Genomic DNA, 19,354 nt, shown 5'->3' on the forward strand with positions numbered 1-19,354 from the left:
TTTGTGTTCTATTTAGTCGATTTTACCTTAACTAAAAAATTAACTGGAGTAGCCAATATTTGCAAAAAAAATCAAGAAAAGCAGGACCCATCAGTAGAGCTGTATTAGAAATGTATTAAGTTCTGGATTCCTTCAATTGCAAACATGTGTTATGCATTCAAATTATTTATATTTACAATTAGTAGAAGGGTAAATTGGTTTTGGGGGAAATTAATTTCATAAAACCTTAGTACATACTTGAACAATTCTAGAACTAATCATTTATGAACCTAATCATGTGTATATAACTAATTAAGCGGGTTCGATTCATTTTATTGATTGATCTTTATTTCCAAAACCATTTTCCGAAACCATTTTTTAGGTTAAGAGCGTTCGAAGCGAACGCTTTAAAATCTTGGACGGAGGAAAAGACGAGAAAGTTCCACGCCTTCCAAGAGTGGATTTAGGCGGAAGGTGTAAAGGCGCTAAAGGGAGTTTTGAGTTAGAGTTCGACGCAAGAATTGTTCTAGTGCAGTTCAGAGAAATAATTCGACGGAATGAGTAGTTTCCAAGGAGTCAGTTCGTAGTAGAGTGCGTTTTGAGTTAAAGTTCAGTTAAGAGTTCGAGTTCAATGTTCGACGGAACAGTTTTTTCAGTGCAGTTCAGAGAAGTAAAATGAGGAGTCAGTTCGTAGCAATCTGAAAAAGAAACAAAGTAGTTTAGTCCAGTACAGTCACGAAGGGAATCCACATGCAGAGCAATTCAGAAACCAGACAGTAGACGCAGACGACAAAAGTCGGAAGCCAGAAAAGAAGAAGAATGGAGCTGAGAAGTGAGATTTTCGGTCATGAGAAGTTACTATCAAGAGAAACTCGTTTCTTTCCCTTTTTCCAAATTTAATAACTGCATGATAAATTTTTATTTGTTGACATCTATGAGGGAGTAAGACAGGGATGCGTCCTGTCTCCCACACTATTTAATATTTACTTAGAATGTTTTTTTTTGTTGAGGCACTTAAGGATTGCCACGACGGAATAAAGATAATTGGCGTTAATATATCGAACATCCGATATGTAGATGACATCGTATTGGTCGCAGTTGTGCGATTACAAAATATAATAAACAGAGTAAATAGGACATGCAAATAGTTCAATAGTTAAAAAGCAAAAGTAATGCTAATATCCTGCAACTTGATCGTCCCCATGCCTATGAGAGTGGACGGAGTGAGATTGAAAAGGGTTGATCGTTTCAGATACATGACATTGAAGTAAGATAAGGCAAAATTTCATTGCACTCAGAAAAGGGCTGTGCGACACACAATTGGATGCTGCTAAAAAACCACTCTGTGCCAAGACTCATAAAGTGTTATGCATGGTCAACTCTGCTATATGAATCGTATAGAAGCATTTGAAATGTGGACGTACCGAAGAATTCTAAAGATCCCATGGACGTCGCACACGAGCAACGAGGAAGTGCTGCGAAGGTTGAACAAGGATAAGGATCTACTTCACATAGTGAAAACGAGGAAGACAGCTTACCTTGGACACAAGGTCTATAGAACATAAGGTTACCCAATGCCGATTCTCCTCCTCTGAGAGGCAAGGTGGGTCAGTGACGTAGCTGGTTCTATGAACAACACGATGCGAGGTTTAAATATTTTATATAGACCATACCACAGTATAGGCTATCTTTTACTCAACTCTTTACTCTGACTGTATCGAACATGTGATGTCAATCTGCGGGGTAATAATCGATACTTATCGAACCTTATGTTCTATAGACCTTGCCTTGGACATGTCCAAAGAAATGAAAAATACCAATTCTGTAACGAATAACAGATAGAGCGCTCGATATTTGTCTATTAATCTTCACAACCTAAGACCTATCCGACAAAAATGACTTTATCAAAATTATAGCCTGATTTCCAAGACCAAAATAATGAAGTTTAGATATATTATGATTTATTGTATCAAATGCTTTGGTGAAGTCCAACGATAACAAAAGTGCGGCTTGCCCGGCCTCTCTAGAAGCAAATATCTCATCAACAAGGTTCAGTAAAGCTTTTGCGTAGCTGAAATCCGAACGAAACCCAGATTGTTGATCTGGCAGTATATTATAACTTTCGCAGTGTGCTCTAAGTTGCCTTTCCAAGACTCTCTCTAAAATTTTTGAGATTACTGGTAGGATACTGATCGATCTAAAATCCCTTAGGGCAGAAGGGGAAGATACTTTAGGTAACGCAATTACTTCAGCCATCTTCCAGGCATCCGGAAAAACTGATTGATGAATAGCAGTGTTTATTACGTGAGTAATATAAGGAATGAGAAAAGGGGTACACAAGTCAATCATCCAGACTAAGATACCATCAGAACCCACCGCTACAGTTTTAATGTTATTAATTATTATAGATACTTCATGTTCATCAACAGGCATAAAAGCTTGCATTATATACTTGAGGAGAAGTTAAAATTTAGTGGTTGGAATGGGTAAGAAGATGAAATCCTAATCATAGATCCTTAAAACACAAAGCGTAAAACATACCAGCTTGAGAAACATCTCACCAAGTTATTGTATCTTGTATGAATCACAGATGCTTTCATTAAATTTTATTTAATGAGAGCATCTGACAGCATTTATTCTTCTTCTTCTTACTTTAAGGACTAGCCCTGCTTGTTCTCCATTTCTCCTCCTCGTCCAACTCTCACGCCAGCATTTACGTGGTCTTCCTGGGAGTGGCCTGGTGTTTGGTTTTCCTTTGCTAATCTTTCCTGATTCTTCCTTTCAACATGATTCCTCCAGTCTTTTTGGTTACATGATAAAAGAAGAGTCACGGTGACTCTGTTTTGTTCCAACAGAGTCAACATGACTCTTCTTTCGAATTAGGGAGATTTTTGAAATCAATCAAAAATAAATGTTTAACTTTAAAAGCTCTAAGGTTTCTTATTCTTGTAAATGTTATGATATAAAAATAAATTGTAAATTTATTTGATTGAATATTGTTATATTATTATAATTACGAATGAAATGTTAAAGCACAATATGAAAATATCAACGGAGATTTATGAGAGAAATTTATGGTAATATCCAAAGAACCGAGACGATGCAAACTACAAATTCAAGACTCTATAATAGAACAAGTTATGCACGTTAAATATCTAGGTGTAGAAATTACAAACTATTGAGTACTATGTAAGGAAGCACAAGTTACAAGATTGACATAAATGACAGGCTGTCTAAGGGACACTATATGGCGGAACAAATAGATGGGTGTAGAAGGAAAAATGAAAATATATAAAGCCATGGTACGATCCATACTTACATATCGTACCGAGACGACAGCAGAAATAAAAAAGACTAAACAAAGTGTTGAGATCTATGTATGTTGAATGTTACACTGCGAGATAGGCAGACCAACATCTCTATCAGAGAAAGATGTGACATACAGGATGTAGTAAAATGGACAAAAGTAAGAAAGAAAACATGGAAAGAGCATGTGGCAATAATGGATGAGAAGAGATTGGCCAGAATATGGATGTATGGACGACCGAAAGGAAAAAGACCACAAGGACGATTCGCCCAACAAATGGGCACGGAGTTGGTTCTCCTCGTCTGAGGAGTAAAGTCCAAACATGAGGCTTGGCAAACAAGGATGCATCCCTAGTCGAAAGAACAACAAGAAGAAAATGATTTCTATTATTTAAATTAAATGTTGTTATTAATGATATTACAAAATAACGTATTAAACAAATTGGACCTAAACTTGGGATAGTAAGGAATTATATAGTAATTATATCTTAAGATTAAACTTCTCTTATAATAATTAGCTCTTATTCAAACGAAATCATTTATCAGAAATTTAATTGAAACTAAATGTATGTTGGTACTTGTATACACATTATTATGACATTATTGTCAAAATGAAAATAAATTGTCAGCGGTTGGTATAATTGTCAAATATTATAAAAATTTAAATCTTAATTTAATATTTATTAACAACATATTTCTTTATATATATTAATTCAAAAATAAATATATGAAAATAATTAGATATTTTGTTATATAAGCTTAAAATTTAGGACTTTTTTTAACATTGATTTATTATAAGTACAAACGTCAATGTGACGTCAATAAAGATTGAAAAATAAAAATGCTTCAAATGATTAAAAAAATAACTTTATAATAAAAAACTAGATATTTACGTATTTCTTTAATAAGTTTCAAACGATTCCGTATTTAATTGTAATTGAGTAATTTTTATAGAAATTCATGACGTTGTAAAAAAATTCCAAATAACATCACGTGATGAACCCCAAGCGTATGGATTTCACAATCGAACGGAATGAAGTTGGCCACTGAAGAAAATCAAAGTCAAAATGGAACCTCGGAAATATTTTTATTGTTTAATAAAAAAAATAAACATTATTTTTAAATAAAATGTATTTTTATTGTGTTGTTTTAAATGTTTGAGTGTATTTTGGTTAATTTGGAATGTAAAAAATGTTGGTTCGTTGCCAACTTAAAATGTGTTTCATTAAAAGGAACTAGAAAATTACACGTGTCGCGTTGGGTTTTTAACGTTATAAACTGATAAAACCGTTAAGAATCGTAAATAAACGATAACTATAATTAGGTTAATAAAGTAGGTTTATTATTTCGTGATAAAAATTAAAATAAGAAGTTGGAATTAACAAAAAAAAAGGAAGTGTCATCACAAGTTGGGAAAAACGAGCAAATTAGCAAAATACGTACTTAAGAAACGGGAGAAAAGTCGTACTATGAAGGGGTAGTAATAAATGTGAAATGAACGCGAAACGTGCGATAGGAGAACGCATCGTGGGTATAATAAATAGTGTGGACGAGACGCATGCGCGGTTCAGTTTACAGTTTGCACTCGGAAAATGGCGTCTGCTAAGTTTCTCGAGGAAGCTCTCAATACACAGATCGATGAATCAGCCGTGAGCGAACTGGTGGGTTCCTTGGAGAACCAGCTCGGTACCTCCACGTCCCAAGCATCGAACCAAAACAGTTCGGCACCGGTGCTAAATCAGAACCACGTAAACGGCGGGACGGCGGTCCCGTCACAGAAACATGGGGCCATCGCTAATGGGGAATCAGTTAACGTGGTAACCACTGCGGACGGTACCAAAATCCTTACCAATAATTCACTACCAGGAACAATTATAACGGCCACTGCGGCCCAAGTGGCCGCCGGAGCTATACAACAGACACCGGGGGGCAACTTTGTTAATCAAGCCCAGGTGACCATTGCTGACAAAGTCAACGAAGGTGTTAAGATAGTGTACTCACAAGCTATGTCCGGCACGGGGACCGTGCTTACGAACCGTGTACCTTTTCCAACTCAGAATTTACCCAACGGGACGATAGGCTTACAGCCGATTACCACTACAGTACAGACTATACAGGCGAAACCGCAAGCGATAGTGATTAAGACTAGTGCAGCGCCGGGTTCGGCAGCCGGACTAGTGACAGTGCCGATGACCGCGACAGTGCCACAGGTTAATAATGTAGGTAGTCCCACGACCCAAACTCCCAACGTCCTTCCCAATCTCCAGGTCGTTAATGTGCGGCCCCCCGGAGTTCCCGCTCAATCGCCTAAGGGCCAACCGGCGCGTGTTGTACTTAGCGCGCCGCCTATTGTTGGGGCCCGTCCGGGAGCTCCAGTAAGTTGCAGTACACACCATAGAATGAAGGGTTTTAATCGCCTTTTTTAAACATAATTAAAACCTTTCATTTATATTGTTACTTATTTGTACATTATAACGTTTGTATATTTCACAAAAATCTATAAAAAGTGTACGCAACGTTTTTGGACAACTTTATAACATGTCCTATGTCTACTAACATGTGATTAATATATTCTTTTTCTTGTAAGGGTAACGTTGCAATACTTTTCTTTCATTATTGTTTGTTAAACTTCATATAAAACCTTGTTATGGTAATAGTTTATAGGTTATGTTTTGTTTATATGTTGTGTATGTACTTGTTTACATTACTACATAACCTATAAATTTCAAACAAAAGAAGTTTAAAAGAAGAGGTTTCTAGATTGTTATTGATTATTTATCAAACTTAATCTAAATTTACACAAAAAACGATTCTTTTGGGATCAATAATATTAATACACGGCGAAAATGATCATAAAGATATGGATCTTCAAATTCAAATCAGATTTTATTAAAACATTTACGTTCTTTTTAATTTTGTTTAAATTTACAGGTGTTGCGGAATTAAATACAACAAATGATACCAACAATTTCACATTTAAAAGTAATGAGATGAATAATACATACTTTATTGGAAGTTTGATGATTACGGAAATACAGGATATGCAATGTTGTTTTTGTAAATTATATTTTCATTGGTAACTAAGGAATTAGAACATGAGAAGATTTAAATCTTGTATATTTAATACGATTTATAAAAGGAATAAGAAATATTCTATCAATTTTGATTTTCTTAAATTAATTACATACCATATGTAGTTTGCATTTTTATAACGAAATTAATTTATATATTTTAAACGATTTAAATCATATTTATTAATTGCAGTAAAATTTAAATGTCAGGGAACTAAGCCAATGGATTTAAAGATTGGAGAATTTAGCTTGAATTTATTTAAAATTGATTTTTTGATGTTATTACACATATAAATAGAATAGTATAAATAAGTTTATTAATTCAGCCTATCTTGCACAGCATATCTTTTTGAAGGATAGATTTAATATTAAAAATAGACACTCTAAGTTATTTTTAATTGATCCAGATTCACAAAGGTGAAACTGATTCAAAGAATAATTTAATAGTGGAATAGTGCTTTAATTTGGCCACAAGAAAAGATGTATATAGTTCTCATACTTAATTAGCCTAAATATTAATACTTCTTATTATACTATAATAAGACTAAATTACTTCTAATGGTGATTAAAATAACTTTTACATCATGTTCTTCAGTCTGATAATTATAATACATTGATCCACATTTGGAACATATTTTTTGTTTTAGATCTCCACCATCTAATTTCTACTTTATCACTCCTATGCAAGCTAATTGGTGTATTTAATTCTTGTATATGTCGCAGGCAAATGGTTATTTCAGGTAGATAGCTTTTTCCTAGTCAAATACTGTCTGCCTAGGCAAACAGTAGTTCCTTACAGTTTTATCATTAAATGTCTAGGCAAATACTATTGGACAACACAAATAGTATTTGTCTAAGCTTGTTTTAGGCAAATACCATTTTTTCGATACAACAATGCAACATAGAGTCGTTATCAACCTACTTTTCTTAAATTAAAGTCAGTAATGAGTGTCAAACGAGTCAAATTATTTGTGTATCATTTTGAAAAAACGCATAACAGTTTCATATACTTTTATTAAGTTTAATAAAGATACATATAAACGATTTATTTCTTGAAGACTTAAATACTAAATACAAAAATTTACTTGTTTTGACAACTGTTGCTGGAATGGCATCTACTATCACATCATCTTATTTTTGAAGCAAGTACACCTTTTTGTACTGCACTAAAATTTCGAGGGCTGACACTGGCATTTTGATATCCCTTGCCCAGAAAACAGTGACTGTGAAGTGCAGGCCTCTCTTAAAGAAATAAAGCATTTTTGGGGTTGGGTTGGTTTAAAGAGCTATTTGCCTGAAAATATTTTAGCCATATGCTATTTGCCTAGGAAAGTAGAATTTAGACTGAAATAAATGGAATAAAACTATTTGCCTAGGCAGATAGTATCTGACTAGGAAAAAGCTATTTACCTGAAACAACCATTTGCCATATATACATATATACCATGCGACATATATACCAGCTCAGAAGCTCAAATTAATCTTTTAGAACAATAGTGATTTCATTTCTTAACCCATAAACTTGTTTGAAAAGCTTCCAAAATGATAGTCATTTTACTCGTGATATAAGAATAACATTGAATGTTTTTATCCATCCCGTTTCAAAGTGCAGAATAAAATTTTCTTTTTAGAGGATTCGTTTTTAGACCACAACTTTTTTTGCACAAGTGCTAATTAATTAGGCAATGATGTTCTTCAGCTTGATAATACATTGATCCACATTTGGAAACATATTTTTTGTTTTAGATCTTTACCATCTATTTTCTACTTTATCACTCGTATGGAAACTAATTGGTGTATTTAATTCTTGTCTATACCAGCTCAGAACCTCAAATTAATCTTTTATAACAATGGTGATTTCATTTCTTCACCCATAAACTCGTTTGAAAACCTTCCAAATAATAGCCATTTTACTCCTGATATAAGAATAACATTGAATGTTTCTATCCATACCGTCTCAAAGTGCAGATTAAATTTTTTTTAGAGGATCCGTTTTTAGACCAGGACTTCTTTTTACACAAGTGCAAATTAGTTAGGCAATGATGTTCTTCTGCTTGATAATACATTGATCTTCATTTGGAAACATATTTTTTGTTTTAGATCTCCACCATCTAATTTCTACTTTATCACTCGTATGGATTACTGTATTTAATTCTTGTTTATACCAGCTCAGAACCTCAAATTAATCTTTTAGAACAATGGTGACTTCATTTCTTCACCCATAAACTCGTTTAAAAAGCTCCCAAAGGATAGTCATTATACTCCTGATATAAGAATAACATTGAATATTTCTATACATACCGTCTCAAAGTGCAGAATAAAATTTTCTTTTTAGAGGATTCGTTTTTACACCAGAATTTTTGTTACACAAGAGCAAATTAGTTAGGCAATGATACCATTTGGTAAAGGTGAAGATTGTTATTATTTGGTGAAATTATTTTGTAACTCAGTTTCTACAACCTCAATTGCAATTAGTATAAGAATAATTGTGTTGCTTGAATGAATCTTTATAAAACTTCAAAAAATTTTGTCTTCTATTGGGTAATGTCACCTTGAATGAACCACCTAAGGACAAGTGTAGCAATTTAAATTTAGTTTATATCACTAGATAACTGTTTATGGTATGAGATCTTCGATTTGTTATTTGGCAGAAAAAAATTTCTATCTTGCTAAAAATTGAGATTTTTTCAGATCTTCACAAATATTTCAAAAAGGTAGAAAAAACAATATAAAGCTAAAGAACAGCAAAAGTTATTGAAGATTCTAGAATGTAAATGATTTCTCTCATATACAGAAACAAAATTCATGCTTATACAGCATCAGAATCATTATCAGTATTCCAATGTTTGCAGGTGAAGTAACTTTTATTCATCTTAGTACATTTGAGGTACATAAACCTCTGACACTTGTTGCACGCAATTGAATTGTTACGGTTCAGTCTGACAGGCAAATATTCCATACAAAAGATGCAGAAATCAGTGTATTCTGAGGAAGATGATTTTGCTGTGATTTTTTCTTCAACTTTCTTTATCTTCTTAGCTTCTTTTGCTTTTGAGGAGTAGGAATCCAGGAATGCTTTTGAGTGATGTCAGTATTGTACTTTTTAATGCTTTAGCTTTGAGTTGCACCTGTTTCTTTTTCAGAGGTTTGACTTGGTTTGAAATGATAAGCTTCTATTAACAGAGATGATAAGATTAAAATTCTTCCTCAGCAGTAATTTCTATAGATCTTCGTTTCTACAACTACTTAGTATATAAAAAGTGAATAATAATTGTTCTTAGAAATTTCTGAGATATCTCTTAAAAATCTTATTTCTTGGCTTCAAGTACTTGATGTGGATGAATATAGAATCCTTTATGAAGATTTTTTATGTGCTAGGTTGAATCTGATTTTCAAAATTTTCAATATCTTTTTGTCACGGTCTTCACAAAGCAGATAACATCCATAACTATCTCTAAATACAATAACAACATACAAAACTAACAACCTAAGTACAATTTGTGACACATTTTGTTGACTTTTGTTGACAATTTGTTGCTCATTAAAGGAAGTTAACACAATCAGAATATATAAATAAAGTACTCCAAATACATTGTATTATTTGTATTTATAATATATAAGATTTAAATCTGAATCGATTTCTTAGTTATAAAGAAGAATATAGAACCGTTGGTATCATTTTAATACTCAATTTTCAACACCATGTATAGGAAAACTTTTTGATATTTATAAATCATTTCTTAATAACGTTGAATTTGTTATAATGAAACAAAATTTACATCCATTTTGTTAACTCCATTTATTATATGACCTAATAATTGTAATCCTAGTAATTTTGCTTAATGTTGTATAAAGTAGTACAAAATTTTTTATTTTCAATAGAAATTAAAATTTAATTTTATATTAGCGATTTGAACGAATTTCCTTTAATTGAACACATCCAAAATCCAAGTAGTATATGTTGTGTGGTCACAAAGTAGTTGTTAAAGAATGTTGTAGGTGCATGACCATAGAGCCAATTTGTTGTGTGTATCAATGAATTTTCATTTATAATTTTCGCAGCAGTTGACGCTGCAATCCCTCCACGGATTACAACCTGGGCAACAAGGCCATCTTCTCCTAAAAACGGAAAATGGTCAGTACCAACTCCTCCGGGTGGGACCGGCGCCTCAACCCGCCGGTTTGGTGTCAACACAAACTGGTCAAGCTCAGCCGGTTACCCTTCGTATGCAGACAGTCCCAGTGGTAAATATTAATAAAATTTATTGTTGAAAACAAACTAAAACATTCTCTATTTCTTAGACTACAACTGCTGTTATCGCCTCAAATGCTGTAGCGGCAACGGCGCCTGCTCCTACGGCAGTAACAAACGTAACAACAGCAACAGGGCAGGTAAGTGGGATAATATTTTATGAAGAATTTTAATTCACCAACTTTTTGGGGTTGTGTAGAAACCAGCGAATGATAATACCAAAGAGAAGTGCAGAAAATTCTTAGCGAATTTGTTAGAATTATCAAGCAAAGAACCGAAAAGCGTAGAGAGAAGTGTAAGAACGTTGATACAAGAGCTCATTGACATGAGAGTGGAACCAGAAGACTTCTGTGATAGATTGGAACGTCTTCTGAATGCCTCACCACAACCATGTTTAATCGGATTTTTAAAGGTTGTTTAGGATATTTTAATTTATTGAATATTTTAATTTTGATATCAAATTACAGAAAAGCTTGCCTTTGTTAAGGCACTCATTGGCAACAAAAGAGTTGTCTATAGATGGCATCCGTCCACCGCCAGCAAACGTTGTTTTCTCAATAGCTACTGGTACACCCACAGTTCAAACGCAAGTTAGGCCGGCTACAGCAAGTACACAAGTTCGATTAATGCAACCAGGAACGACTGTAGTAAGACCACAAGTGCTCCACCAAAGACTGGTCGCCCCGATTCGACCGCCAGGCCAACCAACTCGAATGGTGACCACTATAAGACAAGGCAGCCCCGGTCAACAGGTGATCGTTTCCAGTTCGCAACCGCCCGCCCTTCACCCGGTTTTTCCAAATAATCAGGTTCGACCTGGAACGGTAAATCGACAACCAATGATTAGAACGGTACCAACACCAGGTCAAGTTCGGCAGCCTGTTACGATCAGGACAACGACACCCGTTGCAAAGGGCGGCGTAACGAATCTCAAGATGCAAGGAACGAAGCCGGTCGTCCCCTCAGCAGTTTCAAAAATTACCACCAAAGAAAAGGAAAAGAAATCATTTTCACTGGCGTACGCCGGAGATGATGACATTAATGATGTAGCCGCTATGGGTGGGGTTAATTTGTTGGAGGAAACTCAAAGGATATTGGGGTCGACGGATTATGTAGGGACGCAAATTCGGTCTTGCAAAGAGGAGTATTTTTTAAATATGGGTTGTTTACAAAATAGAATTAGACAAGTTATGGTAAAACATGGTATAGAAGAAGCTAGTTCGGAAGTGGCTGCTGCTGTTTCGCACGTTGCACAGGAAAGGCTAAAAGATTTAATAGAAAAATTGGCTATTATTACGGAACATAGATTGGAGATGATAAAATCCGATCCACGGTATGATGTTACAACTGATATTAAGGGTACGTTTTGATTAACCAACAAAAACGATTTTTAACGTTTTTTGTGTTTCTAGGTCAGTTAAAGTTTTTGGAAGATTTGGATAGAGCTGAGAGAAAACGACATGACGAAACTGAACGGGAGATGTTGCTTAAAGCAGCAAAGAGTAGATCGAAATCAGAAGATCCCGAGCAGGCAAAACTCAAGGCGAAAGCAAAGGAGATGCAACGAGTGGAAATGGAAGAGTTACGACAAAGAGAAGCCAATGCGACGGCTTTACAAGCCATTGGACCTCGAAAAAGAATTAAATTGGATGGTGATTCAAATTCAACAAACTCTCAGGTAGATTTTTTAGATAATTTAAACAACAAACTTTATAAATTTATACTTAAATGTGTTAATTTGATTAACTTGATAGTGTTTTTGTGGTGAGTATATTTTGAAGGTAGCGCAAAAACTTTCCTTGGTTTTAACATTTTTGGTAAATCAAAATAATTGGTTATAATGTTAATTATGTTATTTGTTCAGTGCTTTATATTTAGATTACAAATAATGTATCAGTCAAGTAGCAGTGAAGAGCTGGATTGTAAAATATTTTGTGATTGTCTATGGTTGATTGCATGCAAGTTTGGTTCTTGTAAAAATTATAAGCTGTTGGAGTGAAACAACAGATTCATATGGGCTAAAAGAAGAGAATATGGCAAAATATTGAATTTAATGTTGTCTAATATCTGCTAAAGTATATGAATTATTTTTATGGTATTTTATACTCTGAAGAAAAGAGAAATATCACCTAAATTGGCAGCTGATGAGATTACGAAAACGTTTATTAGATACAAATAAAGAGAAAAAATAGTATTTATGAATTTTATACTGGTTTTTTTGCTTTATTAAAACGGAACCATGTTTTATACTCAAGTAGATATACCATATTTTTGGATAACTACTGGCTCAGCCAATAAAAATTCTAATCGTCTTTTACAATATTAATGAAGATGTTAATAAATATAAAGGAAATTGAAACAATTTTGAAGAATTGTTTTGTTTATTGTGCTTTTTTAAGTTAATAATTACTATCAGAATATGCTTAAGTTGCATTATGCTATAAAATTTTTAAAATTGGTTAAAGCAGGCGAATGTTGATAAGATAAAAATGATGCGATTTATCTCAGATATAAGACACTTTTACATACTGTTTAACATTTAATTAAGGTGGACGTTTAAGATTTAAAAAATTCATCCAATAAGATCCTGAAGGTTCGAAAGTTTCAAAAATTAATTTATCTTCATGGTAACAATTTTTCACATATTTCATTTTTGGAGTTTGATTTTATTCTAGAAGGAACAAACGATTTCATTTAGAATAACTCACTTTATAAATTAAACGTTGTCGGCCCGGTAGATTCAATCTACGAATCTTTTAATATTTTAAATGCGCTGAAAAGTGCAGGTCGATTTATTTTATCGACAAACGATAAATCAACAAACTTATACGACGTAAAACACGTAGCACTACCAATGAATCAGGTTATTTCGCTAGTTTTTTCCACCAACTGTTGAAAGTTGAACTCACCAGTGTGGGTCGGCGTTGAAGATAAAAATACATAACCTTTTTTAATTATGTTTTATATGCCAATAATATTAATAAAACACTATTTTCGCGTTTATTTGGTTTGGTTTGAGTTATGTGTTATAGTTTGTGATTGAATTAAGTTATTGTTATGTAACTATATTGGGTTCGTATTTTCAGTTATTTTTATTGCTATCCAAGTCCTTCCAATATTTTTTTATTGTCGCAAGTTTTACTTCTATTGATGAATCAGAAAGTATAAATACAATGCACCACATATTAATAAAATAGCCCTGTGGTCTTTGACGGTATACTTTCTTCACCCCTCGGTCTTTCAGCATTCATTCCAGAATTCCCAGCCATCTAATTCGGGCACTTTTAATCTCTGCAACAAGTGTTGGCTCTTCGTATAGCTGGTACAGCTCGCAGTCGGTATCTTATATTCGCCTTGCTTATAGATGGGATTATATATGCTACGAAGTACTTTTCGCTCCCACGAGTTAAGAAGTTGTTACAGACGTCTCACTCCCTACATCACTGGTCTTACAATATTACGGTAGATTTGGGATTTGGTTCTCGTGATTTCAGCGAGTGCTGAGTGCCGGAATTTTACTCTATTTCTAGTTTTTAGTCTCTTCTTGATCTGTATGTGGTTTTCGTTGTTTCCGGTGGTAAGTGAGCAACATATTTAAATGTATGCCCATTTCCAAACGTGTAGCGGCCGATTGTAATTGCTGCCAGCATCGTGCTGGGGTTTCTATTTCTTGTCATAAGTATATATTTTGTCTTCGCCTGATTAACAGCAAGCCCAGCTCTTCTTGATTCTTCCTCAAACTGCGCAATGCTCTTCAATAAGTCTCCTTCCATCCTTGCCAATGTATGACATACATCATCAGCATAGACTAAATAATGCATTGATCTATTCAGTAGTGTTCCCCCAAGGTTAATACTGATCGCTACTCTCCAGAGTCAATCTAATTTCGTTATCTAAATTATTAAACAAAATAAACCCCCTAAAAAATAAACAATCCTGCGAGTATGAATAACTAACCCGTCTAATATACAAAGTATTGCGAGATCTTGTGTTATAGGTATGTATGTCGGATACTTTTGACGCTTGGAAATATTGAGGTAACAAATTATTAACCCATTTATATAGAAAACACATATTTAACATATACAATCTCTCTTTCACAGAATAAAAACATAATGCGTCTAACATATCATTAATTCTGGTAAACATATTACAACCCAAAATCGCTTGCATGGCCCTATTTTGTATGATGTGTAAACTTTGCATTTCCGATTCCCCAGCATAATAAACAATTTTAGGATAACACTCAAAAATCGGGCTAATTAATGACTTATACACCACAATTCGAACGTTTACAGATAACAACCTACAAATTCTACGAAAGTAATTCACTTTATCTTTAACATTATCAATAACATTTGCGATATGGTATTTAAATTTGAGATCTTTATCAATAAATACTCCTAGGTATTTTATAATATTTACATAGTCAATCACATCACTATTTAAGGAAACCTCATTAAAACAATTAATGCCGCACTGACCGAAAACCATAGCTTTAGTTTTACCCGTATTCACAATTACTTTATTAACTATTAGCCATTTTTCCAAGTTATGCAAGAGCACATTCATTTTATTTGTAGCTGAATCGATGCTGCTGTCTTCAACTGCTATAAGTGTGTCATCAGCAAAAAGATTTATTAGGGCCTCACTAAATAGTTGGTAGACATTTCTAAGATGCATCTAATAGTAAAGATGTGATCGATGGTTGACCATAGCCTTCTGAAGCCGCTTTGGTAATCCCCGACAACGGTTTCCTCGAGTTTTTCCAACCTCCCTGATAAAATTTTAGCCAACACTATATGACTATACTAATTTAAGAGGGATATTACTCGGTAATTTGAGCATTGTAGTTTTGAACCCTATTTGTGAATAGGACAGATAAGTGTCATATTCCATTCCTCGAGCATCTTTTCTTGCTGTCATACTTTAGAAAGTAAGCCAACTTTGACATTTAAATTATTACCAACATACTTCAACCTTTCCGCCGTTATCAAGTCTTCACCGGGCGCTTTATGATTTTTCATTGATTTTATGACCTCAGCCACTTCGGCCCAGGTAGGTTCAAGTTCCAGTGTTGTATCCTCCTATTGGAGAAGCTCTAAGTTTCCGTCTTGTTCATCACACTCACCAGTTAGACTCACCAATTCCTTGAAATACTACGTTTAGCATTCTGCCACCCTTACCGCTTCCGCTATCAAATTACCATCATCGTTGCACGGACTTGGAATCTCCTCTTTTCATCTTTTATCTCCATCATTTCCTTGATGACTTTCATGTTTTATCCTTTTTCTCTCCAATTAAAACCGCTCTGTTTGCTCTCGTCTCACGCTGCAGCATTTAAGGTCTGGATTCTTCTTGGTTTCTGGATTCAACAGCCAGTCTGCACTCATCATCAAACCATTGTTCTCTTTTTTACAGTTCTTTAGCCAATTATTTCTTCTGGTGCTTTGGAATTGATTATTTATCATCTTTATATTCATATTTAGCTCCACATCATCTGACAATGTTGTACAAAGGTGAATATCCCTCCACTTTTTTGCCCACTCTTTGTATATTTAAGTATGAATGATAGATGGTATTATGTAATAGTAAAGCTAACTTAGAGGTGAATTCAGAGTTATTATTAAGAAAGATGTTCTTATGGACTCTTCAACTTGTTCATCTAACTACATTGTACTCAGCAATTTTAATTTCAAAAATGGTTGCCAAAGAACATTACATAAAGTGATACACCTTCTAAGTCCTCAAAGCTCCTTTATTAAATTTAATATGTTTTATCTGATTTCTAGAAGATGTAACCAATGATCACAACCAATTATTTTTATTTATGAATAAGATTAGAACATTGTGATTAGTTTTGTGCTGCCTTATAACCTTATATTATACAATTGTACTAATATTTTAAAATTTTTATTATTTCAATGAATTTTTTGTTTTAATAAATTGAAATAAATTTTTTAGGTTGGTGCAAGTGGAAATTTTTCAGTACCAAGATCGCAACTGCCGCTAAGACAGCGCATGAAAAAAATAACGTTAAGGGATTTGCACTTTTTGTTTGAAACTGAAAAAGATTTGTGTAGAAGTACGTTACTTTACAAGTCATATCTTAAGTGATGCACGCTTGTCGACGGTGTTGTGATAATTGAGCTGCTGTACCACGTAGAAGTCAGCCGGGCCGTCACGGCACATTTTGCACCGCGAGGATAGCGACAGAGCGCTTCGAAAATAAATAATAATAACAATATTAAAATAAAAACAAAAAAATAAAAACGTTACGTTTTGTATCAAAACATTCACGTCGGTATTCCAGCAGGAATGTGTTTCGCTCGAGCTAAAATGTGCCTGAAAGAAAACGGGAGATGCGTATAGAGGGGGAATGATAGCGATACAGAAAAGCCCTTGTTCTCGATTTCTTCACACTTAACTGTACATATTAAGTTCAATAAACAGAACTTTGCTGATGTCTTCAAATGGCTTTTTTCTGTAGTTTCTTTATATAAAAAAAGCGTGTGATATTCAGCAATGAGCAACTAATTTATGATTATGAAAGGAAAAAGAATGAATTGAAATTTTGTATAATATGGTAATTAATACTGCCACTGCCATAATTAAGCATCAATTATATACTATTTTTTAATATGCAGCATGGGTAATTTAATAAATTAATATGTAATGCTAAAATTATGCTTTGAAAAGTTAATTGGATAAATTAAAATTAAGTAGGTACTTTAAATAATGAAGATATGTTTAATTTAATGAACTGAAAATATACGAATTAATCAAAAAATACTGTGCAATATATTTGCGCTGAGTAATTATTTTTTTTATAAGTAAAGTATTAACCCAAATACCAACAAAATTAGTTATTCTTTTCAAAGAAAGAATAAACACCAATTGTGCATAACATATTCTAAATCTGTGGTTATTAAACTTTTAACATTAACATTTTGCTGTTTGGTATATAGTTCCGATTTTTTACATTTTAAAATACATATCTCTCAGCAAAAATGTTAATCATAGAATAGCAATAATACAATATTTATTCATAGTCACGAGGCGGCATATTTTTATACAACACAATAAAAGTAAATTATTGCTCATAGCTGAACTAGAAAAAAAAATAAAAGTGGGACAATTCTAAAGGAGTTATAAACACAGTATGCAGATTACGAGACAATTGGGTTGTACAGTTAACAGAAATAAAAACAGTGTATAGTTATTAATTAAATAACAATACTTTTTGTGGAACCAAATAATTCAGAACAAATTTGTAAATAACGTCGAGATGCATACATAAAAAAAATTTTACTTTTTTTAATGACATTTTCAACTTGTATAAAACGGATAAAAAAAAATTGTAACTTAAAATATAGTAGATTTTGTAATAATTATAGTAACGTTTTCTTCATAAGAAAATGCTTTTTAAGTAAGTATATTGTTCATTTGTAATTATTTGTATAATTGTTTTTATCAGATGAAGATTCGAATTTCTGAGGAAACTGAATAACTGAACATAGATATATAATTTTGTTATAGAATTAATATTTAATACAATATAGCTACCTAGTTTTTGTTTAATGTATATGTACATATGAATATAAATGTCGTTACACATATTTCAAAAAAAAAAAAAAAGATAAAATTGAAGTTCATTTTTGATCTTTATTATTAGTCCCATATATGTTTTAATATTATTTTTATAAAGAATAAACGCATTTGAATAATTCATTTTGAATTTCATTTCCTTATTTAATCACTTCACTATTTTCGGCAATAAATATCAGTTATTTAGAGATTGAAGGTCGTGAACACCTTTCGGCAACAGAATTCGTAAATTATTTTATAATTGAAGCAGTTAGGAGGAAATAAACGGGTTATTGAGAATAAAAAAATTCTTTTGGGCTATTATGAGATAGAATTTATGTTCTAAGTTCATTAGACACTCTTCTAAACTGACTTGAATTAATGGTAATTTGCTAAGATTTATTTAAATGGTTAAAACTAAGAATGGAGAAAATATACCTGTATTTCTTTCTTTTTTAGAATTGATTAGTATAAATTGGATAAAAAGAAATACAAGCAAGCGAAATATAAGTATTTAAAGCTGTGAGAGGTTTCATAAAAAGTAATCATTACAAATTTGGATAAGGAATGGTTTTTATTAATTTTTTTATTCTTACTTTATTGAAATGGTAAATTTGTGTGACAATAAGCGAGAAAGAATTGAAATTCTGTATATGTTTGGAGTTAAAAGTGGAATATTGTGATCCTCTTAGTGATCGTAGGTAAGAAGAGTTAGTGTTTAGTATGTTAAAATTATTGCAAAAGAAGTCTAAGACTTCTGTTCAATTTAGTTTTAAAGCTAAATTGAGGGAAGAGCGAATTCATCATAAAACCGGGTTTTGACATCAAAAAACATCAAACTGTTACAAACGCGCAGAACAGAATGAACACATGAATTGCCAAGATACGACAAGAAAATATACCAACTCCGTTGTGATCATAGCTTAGTATGGAAAGATTTTTCGGAAATCCAGAAATAATCAAAATACACCTGTACAAAAAGCAACTTAAAATCAGTGTTGCCGTTTCGGTATAATTGTACTGAATTCAGTACGACTTCAGGGATAAAGTACGTGAAAGTAGCAATTCAGTACAAAATTCTTATTCGGTACAATTGTAGTGAAATCAATACATTGTTAGGGAATGTAGTAAATATCGTTCAAAAGTGTTAAAAGTAATA

At 33.0% G+C, this 19,354-nt stretch overlaps 1 protein-coding gene and 1 long non-coding RNA gene across 6 annotated transcripts; one reads left to right on the forward strand and one right to left on the reverse strand.

Moving 5' to 3' along the window:
* Positions 1 to 4,136: 4,136 nt before the first annotated feature.
* Positions 4,137 to 4,809, reverse strand: LOC139429856 (uncharacterized). The gene is made up of 2 exons (XR_011640437.1): positions 4,729 to 4,809; positions 4,137 to 4,331 (listed from the first exon to the last, which is right to left on the reverse strand). It is a non-coding gene; the product is annotated as an uncharacterized lncRNA (long non-coding RNA).
* A 31-nt stretch (positions 4,810 to 4,840) lies between these two features.
* On the forward strand, positions 4,841 to 18,339 carry LOC111414862 (TBP-associated factor 4). 5 transcript variants are annotated; one of them, XM_023046313.2, is made up of 7 exons: positions 4,841 to 5,660; positions 10,419 to 10,601; positions 10,659 to 10,748; positions 10,808 to 11,020; positions 11,076 to 11,967; positions 12,021 to 12,286; positions 16,573 to 18,339. In XM_023046313.2, the coding sequence occupies exons 1-7, from the start codon at positions 4,878 to 4,880 to the stop codon at positions 16,723 to 16,725; spliced, it is 2,580 nt and encodes an 859-aa protein (XP_022902081.1). In that variant the 5' UTR covers positions 4,841 to 4,877; the 3' UTR covers positions 16,726 to 18,339. The 5 variants fall into 5 exon arrangements, with proteins under 5 accessions (XP_022902081.1, XP_022902082.1, XP_022902084.1 ...); XM_023046314.2 differs by having other exon boundaries at positions 4,841 to 5,504; XM_023046316.2 differs by having other exon boundaries at positions 4,841 to 5,504; positions 10,422 to 10,601.
* Positions 18,340 to 19,354: the final 1,015 nt, after the last annotated feature.

The sequence above is a fragment of the Onthophagus taurus genome, chromosome 1 (genome assembly GCF_036711975.1).
Source record: "Onthophagus taurus isolate NC chromosome 1, IU_Otau_3.0, whole genome shotgun sequence".
In the NCBI taxonomy this organism is placed as follows: domain Eukaryota; kingdom Metazoa; phylum Arthropoda; class Insecta; order Coleoptera; family Scarabaeidae; genus Onthophagus; species Onthophagus taurus.